Here is a 17,042-nt window from a genome sequence, read left to right as displayed (position 1 = left end):
GCAAATGACAGGCACGAGTAAGACGGGCACGCAGAAGACCATATTCTAATGCAAAAGCTGTGATGAGAAAATGGAATCTACGCACCTGACGGGAATATTAATGCAAAACCTTGACCTATAATTTTTCTTTCTTCAGTCTGAGAGAGCCAGCAGCAATTGCAGCTCATTTAAACAGACCATGTCCTGACAGTTGTGCATAATGCCCACATCCCACAAGTCCCATGATCTAAACGTTTGCCCACGGTCTAAACCTGCAAGGCAAACATTTAGATCATGGGACTTGTGGGACGTGGGCATTAGCATAGAGCTGCATGGTCCTGCATGGCTAGGAAAAGAAGATGGCAGCCAACCCTGAAGACCCCTTCTCCCTTTTAAACCCAGTGGTGTCATGACAGAAAGAACGAGGGGAAAAAAACCAAAAGACAAACCTAAAAGTGCCGGTTTGGATTGGACCTCTGGAGTTCATCTGGACCATTCCCCTGTTCAAAGCAGGGCCAACTTCAAAGTTAAATTCAGTTTGAAAGTTAGCTCAGGTGGCTCAGTGTTGAGTATTTCCAAGGATGGAGATTTTATAGCCTCTCTGGCAGCCTGTTCCAAAGCTGCCTTGTCAGGGCTCTGTCTGGAAGCTGTTCACCATATCACAACAACATCTGGCTCTACTTTCTTAGCTGTTTTCTTGATGCAAAGTATGTGTTGGCATGTGGGATGCAATAAGTATCAGTAGGGAAGGTGATACCATCATGCAAAGACAATTCTTTTGCAAGGAGAAGAGATCAGAAGATGGTCCCACATGAGATAGGGTGAGAAGGAAGGCACTGTGGTATTTTATTCTGAGTTTAGTGCTGCTTTTCTATGAGGCACTGCCAGAGGAATTCTTGAAGATGGAGCGACCAAAGTGTTGTCTGGTCTGGGCTTGGTATTTGGCACAGAGTTGACATGACGGTGTTGCGGTTAGCTATGGTAGAGCAGCAGATGCAATTGCATCTCTCTTTCTCCACTGAGCAGTGAGGTCTGCATCCTTCTCCAGAGGCATCTCTCCCTCCCTTCGCTCCCTACAGAGAGAGCCAAAGGCAACAAGCTTCCTAGCCCTGACACCTCTGATATGTGTGAAGATGTATGGGTTGAATGCAGGCCTAGAATATTTTACATTTTCACGGTAGTTTCACAGCCCTGGCATTATCAAATGATCTTTCAATGTACTTGGAAGCAGGAGGAGAATAACTTGAGATGGATTCCGGCTTTTTTGTGTCTGTGTACTTGCAAACTGTCTCTGCCTACACATCTTGCAGGGCCTGTGCCTGTTTGGATATGCACACGGAAAACCGGTGCTCGTGTGGATGCTCCGTCTGCTCCATTCCCCCCCTGAAGTTTGGAGGCCATTCAAAGCAGGTCCCCATCCCTGGGTGGTTAAGATCAAACTTGCCCTATGTAGTGTACTCCACTGACCAGGCTAGTTAGGAACTCGAGGCCAGGAAACACAAGACAATTTTAAAATCTGAACAAAAGTAGGAGATTAAGGAAACCAGCTGGAAACCTCTATTTTGCTGATTTTGAAAGCAAAATGTGGGTCACAGATGTGCTTCCACAGACAGAAACTGGCTAGAGAAGAAAAAGACATCAGCAGTGCCCAGACTCTTTGATGATCGGAGGTAGATTTAGCTCCTAGGCATGGAGACAAGAAAGGAAGAGGAGACGAAGTAGGAATAAAAAGATAATCAAGAGATTAGGAATGTGGAACTCAACCCACCCGTAAATTTGCCTTAGGGAACAATGAAAAAATGCAGTAACAAAAAAAAGATTAAACCAACTGCTACAATTTACTCTCTTCCTTTCCCTTGCTGTCCTTATGCTTTTACTTCTTGTGTCCAAGACACAGGAGGCCCATTACAGAACCTCCCCTCTTCCTCGGTCATGTTTTTTCTTTGCAAAAGTGCTGTTTTCTACTATTCCTTTGCAGTAGCTATGAAATCCTTGCTAAGGACAGGCTGACTTTAGAGCCTAAAAGAAGCAAAGCTTTACAGGGAAGTCCCCACTGTTAGGCAGGCATGCATGGGAGAGTGGAAAGCAATGCCCTCCTGCCCATCTTTGATAGCAGAGAAGAGCTATTACTCACTTCTTGTTTAGGTTAAGACAAAATATTAAATCTATTTTCAGTGAAATTAATGATAGACTAGCAAGAGCCATGCTGCTAGCTCTTGCAGGCTGTCGATTAGCCTGTGACTTGCTCTCCCAGGGGCCATAACAGAAGGCCTGTTGTTTAAGCCATTTAAAAAAAAATCAAGGTAAAGCACTGGAAAAACAATGTAGGACAACAGCAGCACTGACTTGCAGAAGCACCAAGTGGTGGTTCCTTAGAAAGAGCCAGGCAGTGGAGGGGCGTGTCTGAAAAGCATTCAGGGCATTCAGCGGGTGGTTTCTGGGGCAAAGGGAAGTGCCTGGACCACTCCTGAAGGTCCCACTTGTGCTGGCCATGACAGGACCTGGTCACTTGATGCCTTCAGGCTTGGCGACATGTGCTAAGCAGCTGTGAAGCATGATCTCTGACTCCTGGAGCAAACTTCCCTTCTGGCAGCAAAACACCAGTCCCTATGGCTTAACACCAAGAGAAGCCTGAAACAAGAGTGATGCTAGTCCAGCTCACTGCCTGTCAGTGTTTTTCAAACTTTGGGAAACTTCAGATTCAGTTCTTGTCTGGAATTTATTTTTCTCAGCCCTAATGAAAACACATTTTGTAGTTGCTACTGTTTTAAATCCAATATCAGTGTCAATAAAGATAAGCCCTTTCCCAGGGAGGGGAAAAAAAATAGAAAACTGTCTGAAATCTTTCACTCATGCAGAAGAAAACAACCCAAAGCATTGAAGGATTAAATGAAAAATATGCCTTTTTTCACTGGGAGTCCACTGGGCGTGAATAAGTGCCAACTGAGCTCTCACTTGCATCACCATCTGGTGTGATGGCACCAGGGCCTAGAGGTGCAGCAGGACATGCTACAGTGCCCTGCCCTGTGACAGCATCTCGGCTCCTGGTGACGGAACCACCAGAAGCTCCTAAATGGCAGCAGGTCTGTAAATGTGAAGGACTATGGTCTCATAGCACTTTTGCTATGGAGAGAGACAGCACAGCCCTGCCCTGGCAAGGAGGATCACGCATCCTCCTCTGGATGCAAGGGATTTTGTTAAAGTCACCGAAATTCTTTTTGCTGGGCTGCAACCACACGTTGATATTGCTGGGAATACCACAGCACAGAGCCTCTTCAGTTGATGTCTAGAAACTGCTTGTGGTTTCAGAGCTCTTGCTGATGAATTGCCCAGCAGCTGGTCACATTGGGAGGGCTATGCTTATTATTTTCAACTGCTATCTTGCATGGAAGGAAAATCAAAATACTTTCCTCAAGGTAATTGGCTCTAAAACAATTGAAGAATTTTCCACAAGGTTGTAATGCAATTAGGACTGGCATTTTATATCATTTATATCTCTAAAGGTATGTTTATGCCACCAGACCCTTCTTCTGTTGGGAAAAAAAAAATAAATTGCTGGCCAGAGAAGGCTGATTTTGCTATTACAGCCAATGAAATATAGATTAAACATGGACGTCCACCTAGTAGTGATTAAAAGGCAGCATAATGTCAGGTTCCTTACTGAGATGCAGTCGCTTGTGGTGAGAAATGGTTGGGTAGGATGCTGTGACACCAACCACACCTCTGCAGGTTTCCCATTTGGATTTCGGTCAATGCCAAGTGATGTGTCATCAGTCGCCTTCTGCTGCAGCACCGCAAGAGCAGAAATAATCCTGCGCTCCCTAACTGCCCTGCCAGCTTGGATGGGAAGAGCTGGTGCAGACTGGGGATGATCAGGCCCACCACACAGAACAAAACCATCAGCCATGCTGGTGCTTGAGTTCGTGTTTTGATAGATATCCAGGAAAACCCTAAGCAGAGTTGCCAGACAATCCAAACACACAATAACAACTCCAGAAGTGCATAAAAGTCAGATGGTGAACTTGTTGACATGGGATATTGTGAAAGCCAAAAGCATGAATGTAGCATTCCCCTGTCACCATTTAGGGAAGCCTCTATTTTCCTCACTATCAAAAGGTCCAAGGGTATAACTGGGGAAACGACCACCCTGTGCTTGCCTGTTCCTTATGCTTATACTTAACCATGTTTTACTGACTACTGCCCAGGACAGAGTACAGGGCCAGGGGACATTTTGCCTGACTGCAATAGCTGCTGTGATTGAAATTATGGGGTGAAAATCTTTAGCCTCCTTGCCTAGGTAGAGGCAAACAGATTGGATGAATTATCATTAGAAATGGGTCTTAACTGAAACTGGGGAGGCACTCAATGTTTCTTCAGAGCCAGAGCAGCCATTTATGGGTAGATGTCTTGTTCTTATGACAGGAAGAACTGAAGCCATGGATTCGAACAATCACCATTAAACAAAATCTGGGTGTGGTCCCTAATGGTAGAGATGCTACTGACTGTATTATGAGAATAACACAATGCCACTGTAAAAGCAAAGACATTCCTTAGCCTTGGCTGTAATCCAGCTGCCTATCAGTACAGTGTATGACTATCAGAAAAGCAAAGCCAAGAGCTGTACTGCTATACCAAGCAGGTGATCACACCCTTCCCTTGTCTGTCAGACAAATGAAGAAGTCACCAGCCACATCCATGGGTTGGTCTGCCTCTGCTCACTAGACCCATCTTTGTAGGAACCTACCCTGAGCCATTAGGGAGCAGTTTGGGAACCTGGCCTCGGGGTCACGGACCTGACCTCAGACTGGTCAGAGGGGACATGAATGTCCTGCCTGATCCTTTCTGCCTTGCAGTAGCCTGTGACACAACATGCATCACAGTCTGTAAGCAGAACTGTGTTCAGATCCACTCCTATGAGGTCATTAACTTTAGTTAAAACTTTAACAAGCCCAAATGCAGCTTCTTGACACAAAAGACTATGGACAGGGATACTCACTATTGGGCCGAGTCGTTAAGCTGATATTCCCGGGATCGGTTGAAGCATTCTTGGATCCCAGAGTCTGCCCAGAGTCTCATCATAGCTGACAGCAGCTCGGGAGAGAAGGGCTCTGTGTCCTCCATCCGACTTACGACATCACAGACCATCTTGGCATCAGCCTGCAGAGGAAAGAACAAGAGGTTACATAGATGCTCAAGGCAGAATTGGAAGCCAGAGATTTCAGAAACAGTTCACCAAACCATCAGGAGTAAAGAGGCTGTGTTTCTTGGGATGGGGCTTTAGGATCCACACTGTATAATCTGGCAGAAAGGGCAAAAGGAGGATGGAGCAAGGAAGACACAAGGAAAGGCTTATTTGTGCAATCCACCTCACGTCAACAAATATTTCTCTTCAGCAGACAAACCAGTCGGCACTGCATATGTGTGGAGCTTCTTGGGAACAGAAGGAAATTCATATATGTACAAGTATATTTTAAATTGTTAGCAAAGTGATGCATATCCTGCAACAATACCTGTTTTAACCGAGTGTGTAACCTTGCTGAAGTAGGGGCCATTTGTATCATAAAGAACAGCAGAAAGGCTCCAGAGATGCTGGTTTTTTGCTTTTCCTGAATTCTTGTTCTTTGCTATGAGCCTCTGCTATAGGGGCTAATTCATGTTAACACAGACCACCTTGGCTGGCTGTTGTGCTTTGTGACTCAGAGGGAGAGGAATCTCCCGCGGTTAAGGAGTATGGCAGTGAGGGCAGGGCCAGCTGGCTGGTTTTGGATGGAATCTTTTTTGGTGAGAAAAATGTGATTCGCTGGAACAGCAACTTTTCATGGAGGATAGCGTTCTGACACAACTTGGATCCGGAAGATGTGTCAGATTTAGGATGTGAACGTCTAGACAGCCTTGGAATAGCTGAGTTCAGCCCTACTGTAAGAGTCCACAGTGGCTGATGCTTCACTCATTTGCAAAGCAGGACACCCAAATTCATGACCTCCCTCTGCTTGATTTGCAGTAAATGGATCTCCCAGACCCCCCACAGACTCCTGAAACCCCAGGGGTGTTGGCTAATCTGCAGTTTTTCTTTCATTGCTTTGAAAATTTTGGAATAGTCTTGTATTTTTACCAGCCAAAACAAAACCAATTATTATTGCTGTAATTAATTGGAAAAGAGGAGCTCTTACTCCTTATGTGTGCTTCCAACAAACTAGTGAATACAACCTCCTGGTTTTATTACCTTTTCTCTTTTCTGCCAGATCAAACCCACTCTTGGACAAACGCAGGTGGAAGTCTTCGCCTTCCAGGGTGTTTTGTCTAAATCAGCAAACGCTGACCAGAAACATGAGTCTCGCAAAGGGGAGTGCAGGCAGTGCCCATGCTTTGCTGTCACTGTCCCATGGACAAACAACCCCTGTCCATCACAGTGACCCATCTCGTGAGCACAAAGCCACCCTCAGTTGGGCATGCAGCTCCTGGGGAGCCCACGCATCTCCTGCTGGAAGAGCTGCTGCATCCTTCCTGGCTACAACAGGCTCTGTCCTGGTCCTCTGCCCTGCCGGGTGCTGCTGATGCTCCTGTCTGATGCTCAGATTTAGCAGCTATGATGGGAAAAGCCCAACTGCTGAATGGGTTGCTCTCCCTGGGTACCGCCTGAGCACTGGGGACAAGATGTTACAGGTTTTGTGGCAAAGCAAGCAGATTATTTCTTAGGTCACGGGCACAATTAGAAGTGGACGAGCGCCAGTGTTGAAGAGCACCACAGTAACCTAACTGTGTGGGTGGGAATGACAAGGTGTATGACATAGCCTGCGTGGCCAGGATCAAAAGTCCTCTGCAGGCCTCTCTTTATTGAACACTGAAATTGTTGAAAAATTGCAGGCCACCAAACTGCTAGCACTGGCGACTGAAGTTGCTGGAGATTTCAATGCTCAGAGAAAGAGCCTCAAGTCTCCTGAACATCCAGACTTTACGGGCTGAAGAAGTCTCAGTACTGTATGGAGACACTATCCCATAAAACTTCATGGGGTGGAGTCTCTATGCTTTGAAGACTTTATGAACTTAAAGTCTTTCTCACAGCATACTTAACTTCACATTTTAGTGCCCAGGAATCTTCCCAGCCCTCTGTACAGACTCTGCTCATTTCGGAGAAATAGTATTGGTGACTCACACCTCAAAGCCAAGACAAACGAAGAACCTTGAAGAGTTCAGTTAATTTCAAAAGCTTGTTTTCTGCCTTGGAGTGCGTCGTGAGCTCAGTGAATATTCATAAATCATCAGTATGGTCTGCCTGCCCTGCTGGAGCTGTAATTCTGCTTTTTTCACGGACTCTAAATAACACAAAACCTGCTAATGGCCAGTCCGCTTGGGGCTGCAGTCTGGTGTGGCCCTGTTACTTCTGCATGGGTGGTTCAGAAAAAGCATCCATGCTTTCAGTCAGGTAGGAAGGAGGTCTTTCGTATGTTATCTTGACTACTGGGCAGGGGATTATAGGTGTAAGTCACAGATCTGTCCACCTGACTGCGATGCCAAAGCACATTTGAAACTCTCCAGCTGTTATGGGCAGGGTCTGGGCTTCTTCTGAGCTTTGTGAACTTAACTGCAGGTTGCTTTCTGCAAAGCGTCAGAGGGAATGGCACGGTCATCACATTTTCTGTGCTGCCTCACCTTTTCCACTACTGAGACTTGTGGCAGTCCCCTGTGATTTAAGACCCAACGCAAGAGGGTTTGAGCAGAAAACATAGATGAACAGCGATGACAGGGCAGAAGGGGAGTGACGAGGGGCAGGCATCTCTGGCTGTGGTTATCAGATCCGCTTGGGCCAGAAGCAGGGCTGAGCTTGTAGGGCAGGGGATACATGCTCCTCTGCAGTCACTGGAGGTCCCTTCTGGGAATGGGAGAGGTTGTGCTCCCGCAGTGCAAGCAGCTGCCTGCAGGGCAGACCGAGAGTTGACAGGCTGGAGCAGGGGAACGGCTCATAGGAAAGTTTATTGCTCCTGCTGAATGGTAATAAAAACATTCCAGACTTAGTTTTATTTTGCAGGGTGAACCATTGAACTCTCAATTTTATAGACCCAGAAAAAGCAGGTGAAATGAGTGTTTTTAAAAATACTTCTCCCCCCTGCCAAGGATGAAGCCCCTCTGTCAAGGAGCATGGGGCCATCCAGGAGTTCAGGCATTTGTTAGATGATTTAACGAGCAATTAAGGATCCAAGAAGAGAAGATACCCCTTTCTTTTCTCACTCTCCAGGCTGCATCTCAAGCTGGGAATGACATTAAAATCTCCAGCCCCCCCTGGGCCCAGCAGGTAGATTTTTAAATACTGCCTGATTGACTTTTCCCTTCCCGCCTCCCCCGGGTCTGGCGCTCCTGCTTTTCCCGAGGTGAGAGGAGCCGAGCCTCCCGCCATGCTCTGCCTCTGTACTGAAGCCAGCAATTAAATAAAGCAAAACAAAACAGACCAACCAGCCCCTGCCCCCCCGCCTTGCAGTTCCCATCCAACGGGGTTTTTGTTAATGAATATCACGGTGGTATTTCAGCTACCTGGGGAGCTAAAAATAGGCTGCGCTCTGCCCCTGGGATTGCTGGAAGGAGCCACAAAATGGTGCAGGGCTGCTTCCTCCACTGCTGCCTCTGCCTTTCCCCAGCTGCTCTGTCTCCGTCCCTTTGGTGCACGCTGGCTGGGAGGAGGACAAGGGGTTGGGCTGGTCTCCTTCAGGCTGGTTCTTATTTGGTAGGAGCATCCCAGCCCATCCCTGTGGCTTTCCCGTGTGTCCCGCTGCCACTTCGCAACGGCTTGTGTTTTCCATAGGGGGTCAAACCCTAACCTCCGAGCTGATTGCGTTTGGGTTATTTGTTACCGAGAGCAGGATTTGTTCAGCTCTGTGTCACTCTTGAATGCTGACTGTGTCCACCTGCAGTGGGAGAATTGGAGCTGGCAGGCTGGGCTTGGCTTCGGGAAACAGCTGAGCCCAGAAACCCTGGGATGGTAAATTATACATCCAGGCTTTAGCCATCAAGCTAGAAGACCAAATAACCCTTCATTGAAGAACAAACCTCCACACCAGTTGGGGAATGGGGAGGGTTCTGTAGGGCCAGGGCAGGCTGGGGTTTTATACGACAGTGAAATCCATAGGCAGATGTGAACAAGAAGCTTGTAAACAGTGGGAAGTCAGTGTGTCTCCGTTCTAACCCTGGGCTGTGTGTCTACCTTTGCACCAGCCACATAGTATAAATCCAGTTCATAAGGGGATCTGTTTTCTCACTAACCCGGACACAACCACAGTTATTTAATTGTCTCCCATATGTCACTGTCACCAAGCACACAGGCTGTGCTCAGCAAGCAAACTTGCGACTTCACTTGCAACAGCCACATAGCCCAATTAATTTGTTACCTTGCTGGAAGGGAGAGGGGCTCTTCCTAGCAGCCTGACATTATTGGCAGTCATGTTTATCTCTGCAAGCAAGTTATTTTTCATCATGCTAATATAGACCACCCCTAACTATTCATTCCTCACCACCAGCCATGACCTGTGCCCGCAAAGGTACCAACAGAGCTGCTCCTGCCCTGGCTGCCATAGAGTTGCACTGGAGTGGGACTCAGATCCCCATCTCTCTCACCTTCCCAGGGTAAATCCTGGCTCTGATCCTTTAAAGTTGCCTGGACACTAACTAGGGGACTTTTTTTTTTTTCTTTTTTCAAAAATGAATAGCTTTCTGGAAGGGGAGAATTTAAGGGAAAGGCAAAGCCTTATGTGAAGATATGTGGTACAAATCTGCTAAACCCTATAGAGCTGCACCCACAGGAGAGCTGACCCAGTGTGTCGTATTGTACCCTGCTTTCCTTCTGGTGAGCTAAATCCCAGTAAATATCATTTTTGTTGTTATTTACTCTGATTAATCATACTTGTCACTCAGCCTATCTCAAAGGTTAACACTGGGGCAATTTCCTCTGGTGGCTGGCTGTACTCAAAGCTGCATCGCAGAACATTTCAGAAAACCCATACAGTGGGGAGAAACGATAAGCATTGCATTTTGCTGGCTGTGCAAGACAAATCAGAGGCACAGCACTAGTTATCAGCAAGCAACCTCGTGAAAAAAGTAGTGGCCATCACCAGTCAGGAACCTGGGGGAAATTAAACTGATGTCTTGAAAACATCCAGCATCTACAAAGGATGTCCCTGGAGGGGGACCTTCTTGGGGGACCCAGATCCTGACCTCAAGGCACAGCGGTATGTGCCCCTGCTACTTCAGTGAGAAACGAGGTCCCATAACTTGGGGGCAGAATGTGGCTCATAAACTGAAAACCTCCTCCTCCTCCTTACAGAGCATCTCAGAAATCTGGACCCTGCTTCCCAGCTGAAGTGTGGCTGCTTCACAGCAAAACCCAGTTATTTTCATGGCATTTGCAGCCTGAATTAATTCTGGAAACAAAGCAGTGCTGGTGAATATGCCTCTTCCAGAGACAACCAGGGCCCTGCTCCAAGTCCATAGGAGTTTTTGTAGACTCTGAATAAATAGCTACATGTATGACTCTCCTCCTCACTCTCCCTCTCTTTCTCACACATCTGTGTTTCAGAGCTGACCTCTGAATCTGCGGAAATCTGTCTGGCATGAAGCAGCTGCTGTGCATCGCAGGACAGACAACCTTCTCCCTTCCTCCTCCACTCTTCCATCCACCTTCAGAACATTTAATTGAGGCCTCCCACCTTGGCATTTGGCTTGCTGAGAGACCCTGGAAGGCACTGAGCTAGTAAAAAACTATCCAGTGGCTTATTCAAGTCTATCACTTTAGAAAATATATTGAGGTGGGCACCCAAACTACATCCCCTCTGCACTCTCGTTAGTTGGAGGCAGATCCGGAAAGCTCCCGACACAGATCCCAGTGGTCTGGGAAAAGATGGGTTTATGCTGATGAGAAGCTCAGCGAGGCACTCTCTAGCAATCTGCATCACACAGCAAAGCTAAGCCTAACAAATTAAGTTAGAGATGGTTGGCTTTCCATAGTGTCACGCTAGCCATCTTCTACCCTGCTCATGTAAAACAGCTCATAAAAAGGTTGGCTGAGCTGGGTACAACGCCAAAGGGCTGCTGTCTGTCTGTGAGCAGACAGGCTATTTTGTACAGAAAACATAACCTGACAGCCACAGTGACGTGCAGATCTTCTCCCGAGGTTGTGCTGTCTGGCTAGCAATTAGTAAAGGTTTTCATATCCTGCTGGAGCCAAGATGGCCCCATCACCTCTGACTGTCTTGGCCAAACAACTTCAGTGTGTCTGGTACTTGGTCTAGGATCTCTATCCTGAAACCTTGTTACAGTTGTTTTTTTCTGTCTGCTGCTTCCTATTTGGGGAGACGCTAAACAGGACTGATATTATAGATTATTATGGCTCTAAAAGCAGGCCAATTGCTTTCTGTTTGGTACTACTTTTACTCCTACCCATTCTGTACGATACTGTAGTTGATCAAATAAAATTTGCTAGCTCTTACGTGGGTATAAACTTCTTTTCCCCTCCTGCAACACACATAAAATAATATTCCCTGTTTGCTTGGACTACTGACTATCTGGCAATCCAGGGACTGGATAATGCATGGACTAGACCAAGCTCTTGGGCTGCCAGTTGGCCACCACCATTGTAAGAGTTCCTACAGTCCTATGTCCTGTAGGAAATAGCACTTCATTCACCAGAGAGGCAGAAAACCCCACCACCCTACAACACAGAACTCAACCTGCAGGAGGGATGCCACTGAAGGGCAAGTCATTTCCCAAGTTTGCTTTGTTCTAGGAAATCATAGGCTCTTCCCCTGCTCTTGAGATGCTCAGAAGTGCTCCTGAGCTGGGCGAGACAAACATGGTGGATAGCTGACGTGATTTTTCCAAGCAAGGATGGGAAAGCCAGAAAACACGTGTTAAATGGTCTCAAAATAGGTCCTGACCCACTAGCTGCGATGGAAGGTGAGAAAATGGCGCTCTGTCTGTCCCAGTCACTTCCAGTTCAAGAAGATGGCATCCCTGAGAGACCGAGAGCCACTGCAAACTCCACCAGTGTCCCTCTGAGAGCAGGATGCTTTGATGGGTCCTCTGGCCCACAAGCACCGAGCAAAAGGGCTGGGTACGGAACCTGCAAGCCCAAACATCATCCCTCGCTGATGACTTTCAGGCCGTGCAGGCACAGACAGCACTGCCCATCAGGGAGGGGATGAGAGAGAGAGTCACAGATGGGGGACATTAGCCGCATGGCTTCATGCTCTGCGGGGAAGTGCTCTGCCACGGTGCTGAGGAGGACGCTGGAAACACATAAAGTTGAGAGAAAAAATTCCTTGCAGCCACATGCCCTTCTCCTCTCTGTAAAATCATCTCTGCTGGGTAAAAGTCCATAAAATGTAACGGCACTGGAGTATTTGTGTCGCAGTAAATGGCAGGGAAATGCCTGTTATCCCATAGTGGGAGAGCAGGTGGGGAAGCTGCATCAGCTCCGGGCATTTGTAAAATAAATGATTATTTCACATTCATTGCAAAGCGGATGGCTGAGGATGAGCTGAGTGGGAGTGATGGCAATTCTCCGGGAACCCGCTCTGGGTTCGGGAATTCCCGACGGCTTTAGCCTGCACATCTTCTACTCTTCAAATGTCTTTAAGATTTTCCTTACCAACATCCCTCCAGGAGACTGCATAAGGGTGGCAGGGCAGAGAGGACACGGTTTTGTTCCAACCTTTCCCACCACAAAGGGGGAAACAGGCTTTGTGTTTGGAACAGAAAGGGAAACCAGCCCTCTATGGTGGGACTATGCCCAGGACAAAGCCAGATTTTTTTTTTTAACATCTCTGGCTAAATGCCGCTCGTGTATGATGATTTATAGGGCAGCGCCTTCCTGCTGGGAAGCTGTGCAGCGCTGGAACCTAGTAATTAGTTTAATGCTCAGAGCTTGATGCTGAACGGTGGGTGCTAATCTCCACTCTACAATTAATCTAGCAGATTTATCAGTGTCTTGTACGATGAAGGACTAAGTCTGTGGGTTACAGTCATCTGTCCCTGAAGGCAGCGCCAGTGTTTCAATCAGAAAGACCCTTGTTTCATTTTATGGTCCTATTTTACTTGGTGATCTGTGTTGAAGATATATACTTAAAGGACAAGGTGTAGAGGAAAAATCCCCCTACCCCAATCCTGCTAAATTTTAGCTCCCTGTTGCCTCTTCTCTTCTCTGTAACCCGTAATTGGGATATCTGGGTAGGGATTTCTTACTGCTCTCCACTGAAACAGCTACAGCAGTCGGTGGGTTTGGTGTCCATACCCAAGCCTTCTGCCTGACAGGGTGTCTCAGAATTAATTCTTGCATTGCTGGTGTGAGAGCAGGTATCACAGCAGCCAAATAATACTGGATTTTCCACTTAGCGGCAGAACCATAAAACCAGGTGGTATGAAAAATCAGCTTGGATCAAACATGTTCCCCTGCATTCTTCTGTGGACCCAAAATCCTCTGAAAAATGTCATTTCACAGCCAGCCAAAGCACTTGCCTTGAGCCCTACCAAAATGCTTGTTTTGAGTTACTTGGAGCGTCAGTATTGTTATTTTAAATGTAGGTCAGTTTTCAAACAAATATTTTGTTTCCAAATAAAAAGTTGGAAAAATGAATGAAAACAAAACACTCTGGCCTTTCAGGAATGCAAAATCCTTTTGAAAAATTCTCCAGATTTGGACATAATTTCCTCTTGGCCATGACTACCTGTAGATTTTGACTGATTTTACAAATGTTTTTGGTTTCTTTTAGACTGTGTTTTTTAGCAAATTCATCACACATTTCTGTCCAGGTCTAGTAATAAGTACAACAAGAACTTTCTTATCAGGAGTCCTTCATCCACCGCTTATTTTCAGTTTTAATTTGGATTCTCACCACCTCAAATCTTCTGGTTTTCAGTCCTGTACTCTTTCACCAAATGTCTTACAAGATGACCACTGCTGAGTGCAGACAAAGGGGTTTTCCTTAGGTTTGACTTGGACTTTACAGGAGCAAAATGAGGTATGTAAAATCCAACACCTATACGGCCAGGATACAGGTACTCAGGGCAAGAGGACATGCCGGCACTGTGGTTTAAGAGCTGTCCCGGCAATTGGCTAAATATTAACTAATGGGGCATGGCATGAGGCAGCGAGGGCACTTTCGGAACTGAGTTTCTTCTGAAAACTTAAGCAAGTTTGTTTAAAGAAGAAGTACTCTGGGAGAGGGACCTCAGAAAGGATGGCAGTGCTTTGCTTTACCCAGCTTTCCCTATTGTACATCGATATTTTCTGGGGAACCTCTATAAAAAGGGATGATGGAAGCGTGAAAATGGAAATGTGCAAACCTGCGGTTGTTTTAGGATTGTCACTGGCAGCAGTTCCCAATGCAGATACCCAACAAAGCTGCCCGAGTAATGCATACGCTTACTGCCTTTGCCTGCACCAGTTTGATAACTTTTTGCTTTTTGGAGTCGCAGGGTGATCCTGGAGGCCTCTGTGGTCTCAAGAAGCATCATATTAATGCCATGAAGGGGATGGGCTGAAATGAGACATGATTCATTGAGTGTCTGGTTAGCAAAATTTTGCTCGTGACTTCTTACTACTACAACCTTCATTTAGCTTCCCTCCCTCTTAATTTCCAGCTGCCTGTGAACCCTCCTCTTCAGGGAGGACCAGAATTTCGAAGATGTGGGGGTGGAGGAGCATTTGGCTGAGGTCCTGCTGCGAATGGAAGCTGCATCTGATGGGGCTGAGGTTGAGAAGTGGCTGACCGAGGTGTCTGTGGCTGCCTAGAAGGAGCCCCAGAGTTTAGAGTGGATGAAAGACAAATTTGTAGCTAAATGTCTCCCGTGCTGCTGTATCTCCAGCAAAATCAAGACTTGGGTGCTTTTAACAGGCTCGGAGGAGCTCTTCCTTTGATCAGTGGAGATTAGAGACTAACCCCCAGCAAGTTCCTCCTTACTGGAGCTAAGTCACTTCACACACTAACAGATTTGCTTATATATTGTTTCAGGTTGCTGCAGAGAGAAATTGTCCTATATTTTCCTTACAAGAGGGTCAAGAAAGTTCCCCAACTCTTTGGTAGGGAGAGGATGGGAGGAAGAAGAAGGGGGAAAGCAAGAGAAAAGGAAGGCGAAGGAAGGGAATCTGGTGGGTTAGGTGGGAGCATTGCTGTTCCAGGGAAAGCTGTTCTTGGGGCTATTAACAGGAACTTTCTTTTATTAACTGCTCTTTTCAGAGAGAATGGATAAAATGAGACCTCAGGTGCAGCATTAGAAGACAGGATAGTCTGTAAAATAAGCGGCTGGCAGAGAAATATCTTTATAACCGCTTAACAAGGTAGACAGAAATAGGCTGGGGGCCTGGAAGAAATCTTTGATGCTGTTGTGTGTATTTATTATTTATTCTTCTGGCACAAATATAGCATCAAAGAATGTCAAAAACAAAAAGCCCATAACCTGCTGTTGCTGGATTAGTCCTACATCTCTGTAACCATGGCACCACATAGTATTGACAAGGAAAATCAGCAACAATGGGAAAAAAGCACCCAGCATTTATGACACTTGCGAGGATGAGGCAGACTTCCTCGCTCTGGTGAGGATGCACCAGAAGGGATAAGAAAATCTGTGAGCATCTTGCTAGCCTGGGCATCTGTGAGGCTCAGCTATGATGGAAAATGCCACGAAACAGTAAAATTGCTCCCTTGTGTGTAATCCTACATGATACATATGGGGAATATAGAGTGGAACCCCCCCTAAAACATTTTGCTGCCATTGCAGAGCACCTTGAGCTCCACAAAACAGTGGGGATGGTATCGGTGCCTGTCTGTAGTCAAGGATAGAAATAGCTGCAACATCTCAAGCACCTTGGTTGAACCTCTCCATGGCTGTGACCCGGTGGTGTTCACCTCTGCAGGTGTGACGCTGCCAGTCTTTGCCTGCTGTCTTTCAGGCCCATCCTATTTCAGTGCTTTCCTTCCTTCCCCTCTGCTGCTCCCCCTCTCTTTGTGCCAGCCTCCTCAGCTCTGCAAGTCACACAGCCGCTGGAGCTGGAAGCCCTCCCTCATGGTTGTACAGAGCAGAGGGCCATGTTGACATGAGTACCAAGGCATAGGCTTAATATCACACTGATTATTTTTTTGAAAATGATATACATTCACTTCTTTCTGGAATGCTTTTTCTGGCTTGGAAATATTTCAAGTACCAGCAAGGGATTAGGGAGCTTCTTTTAATCAGCTTTTGTTTTGATTCTTTTTTTACATCTTTGCAGAAGAAGGAGTAAAAGCCTACTCCGAAATGTTCTCCATGGGGGGATCAGGATTTGGCAGTGTCACGCAGTGATGCCTCTGGATAAAGGGAAATGGGAACAGTTTGCCTCTCACTGCGTCCCAAAGCCCCTTGCAGAAGGGGTCAGACCTCTCCTGCAGAGAGGTTTGGGGCAGGAGGAGCTGGCGTGTTCTAGCTGCCCGGCCGGGAGCAAAGCTCAGGCTGGGGGTCTGTTTAGGCTGCCCCTGACTCACCCTGCGGCACAGAGCAGAATTGCCAATAAAACCTCGGAGCAGAGATTTTCACAGTTGTCTAACGTGTCTGGAAATGCGATTTCCTCTAAAATAAGTAGACTGGGCCTATAGCCGCCATGTACACCTCAGCAGAGGCGTGTACGGTGGTCCCTCCGTGGCATGGTCGGTCGGTCGGAAAGTGAGAAACCCCGACAAACCCGAATGTCTGCCATTCTTAGTTACTCTTTTCTTTCCCTTCTGTGACTTTTTGCTTTTTCTCTCCTGGCGATCCTCTCTCTCCCTGGCACTACTGCAGCTCTGCCTGCCTGCCTGCTTGCCTGCCTGCAGCCACCCCCATCCCCAGGAACAGCCCTGCATGTGTAGCACTCTCTGGAGATGCCATTTCTCTCGCAGGCGTTCAGCCCGTGGTGCATTGCAAAAAAATATCCCCAGCGGAGTAAGCGATGCCAGTAAGATGCTCGCCTTCCCTCCACCTCCCAGGGCTACTTTCTGCCTTGGCTACAAGCCTGCTGCATCTTTGTGTGGTTAATAAAAATAACCTAAAAGTAGTCGGGAGCAGACAGA

At 46.9% G+C, this 17,042-nt stretch overlaps 1 protein-coding gene across 2 annotated transcripts in view; it reads right to left on the bottom strand.

The window, feature by feature from the left end:
- The window catches only part of GNAO1 (G protein subunit alpha o1), a 148,167-nt gene that overhangs the window by 46,185 nt on the left and 84,940 nt on the right, over positions 1-17,042 (bottom strand). For both annotated transcript variants that reach the window (XM_030023999.2, XM_030023998.1), the window contains exon 4: positions 4,976-5,136. In XM_030023999.2, the coding sequence (XP_029879859.1) occupies positions 4,976-5,136 (161 nt within the window). The remainder of the gene's footprint in view (positions 1-4,975; positions 5,137-17,042) is intronic.

The sequence above is a fragment of the Aquila chrysaetos genome, chromosome 9 (genome assembly GCF_900496995.4).
Source record: "Aquila chrysaetos chrysaetos chromosome 9, bAquChr1.4, whole genome shotgun sequence".
NCBI lineage: Eukaryota > Metazoa > Chordata > Aves > Accipitriformes > Accipitridae > Aquila > Aquila chrysaetos.
The sequence above is the reverse complement of the archived record's forward strand: the minus strand, read 5'-3'. Positions and strand labels throughout refer to the sequence as shown.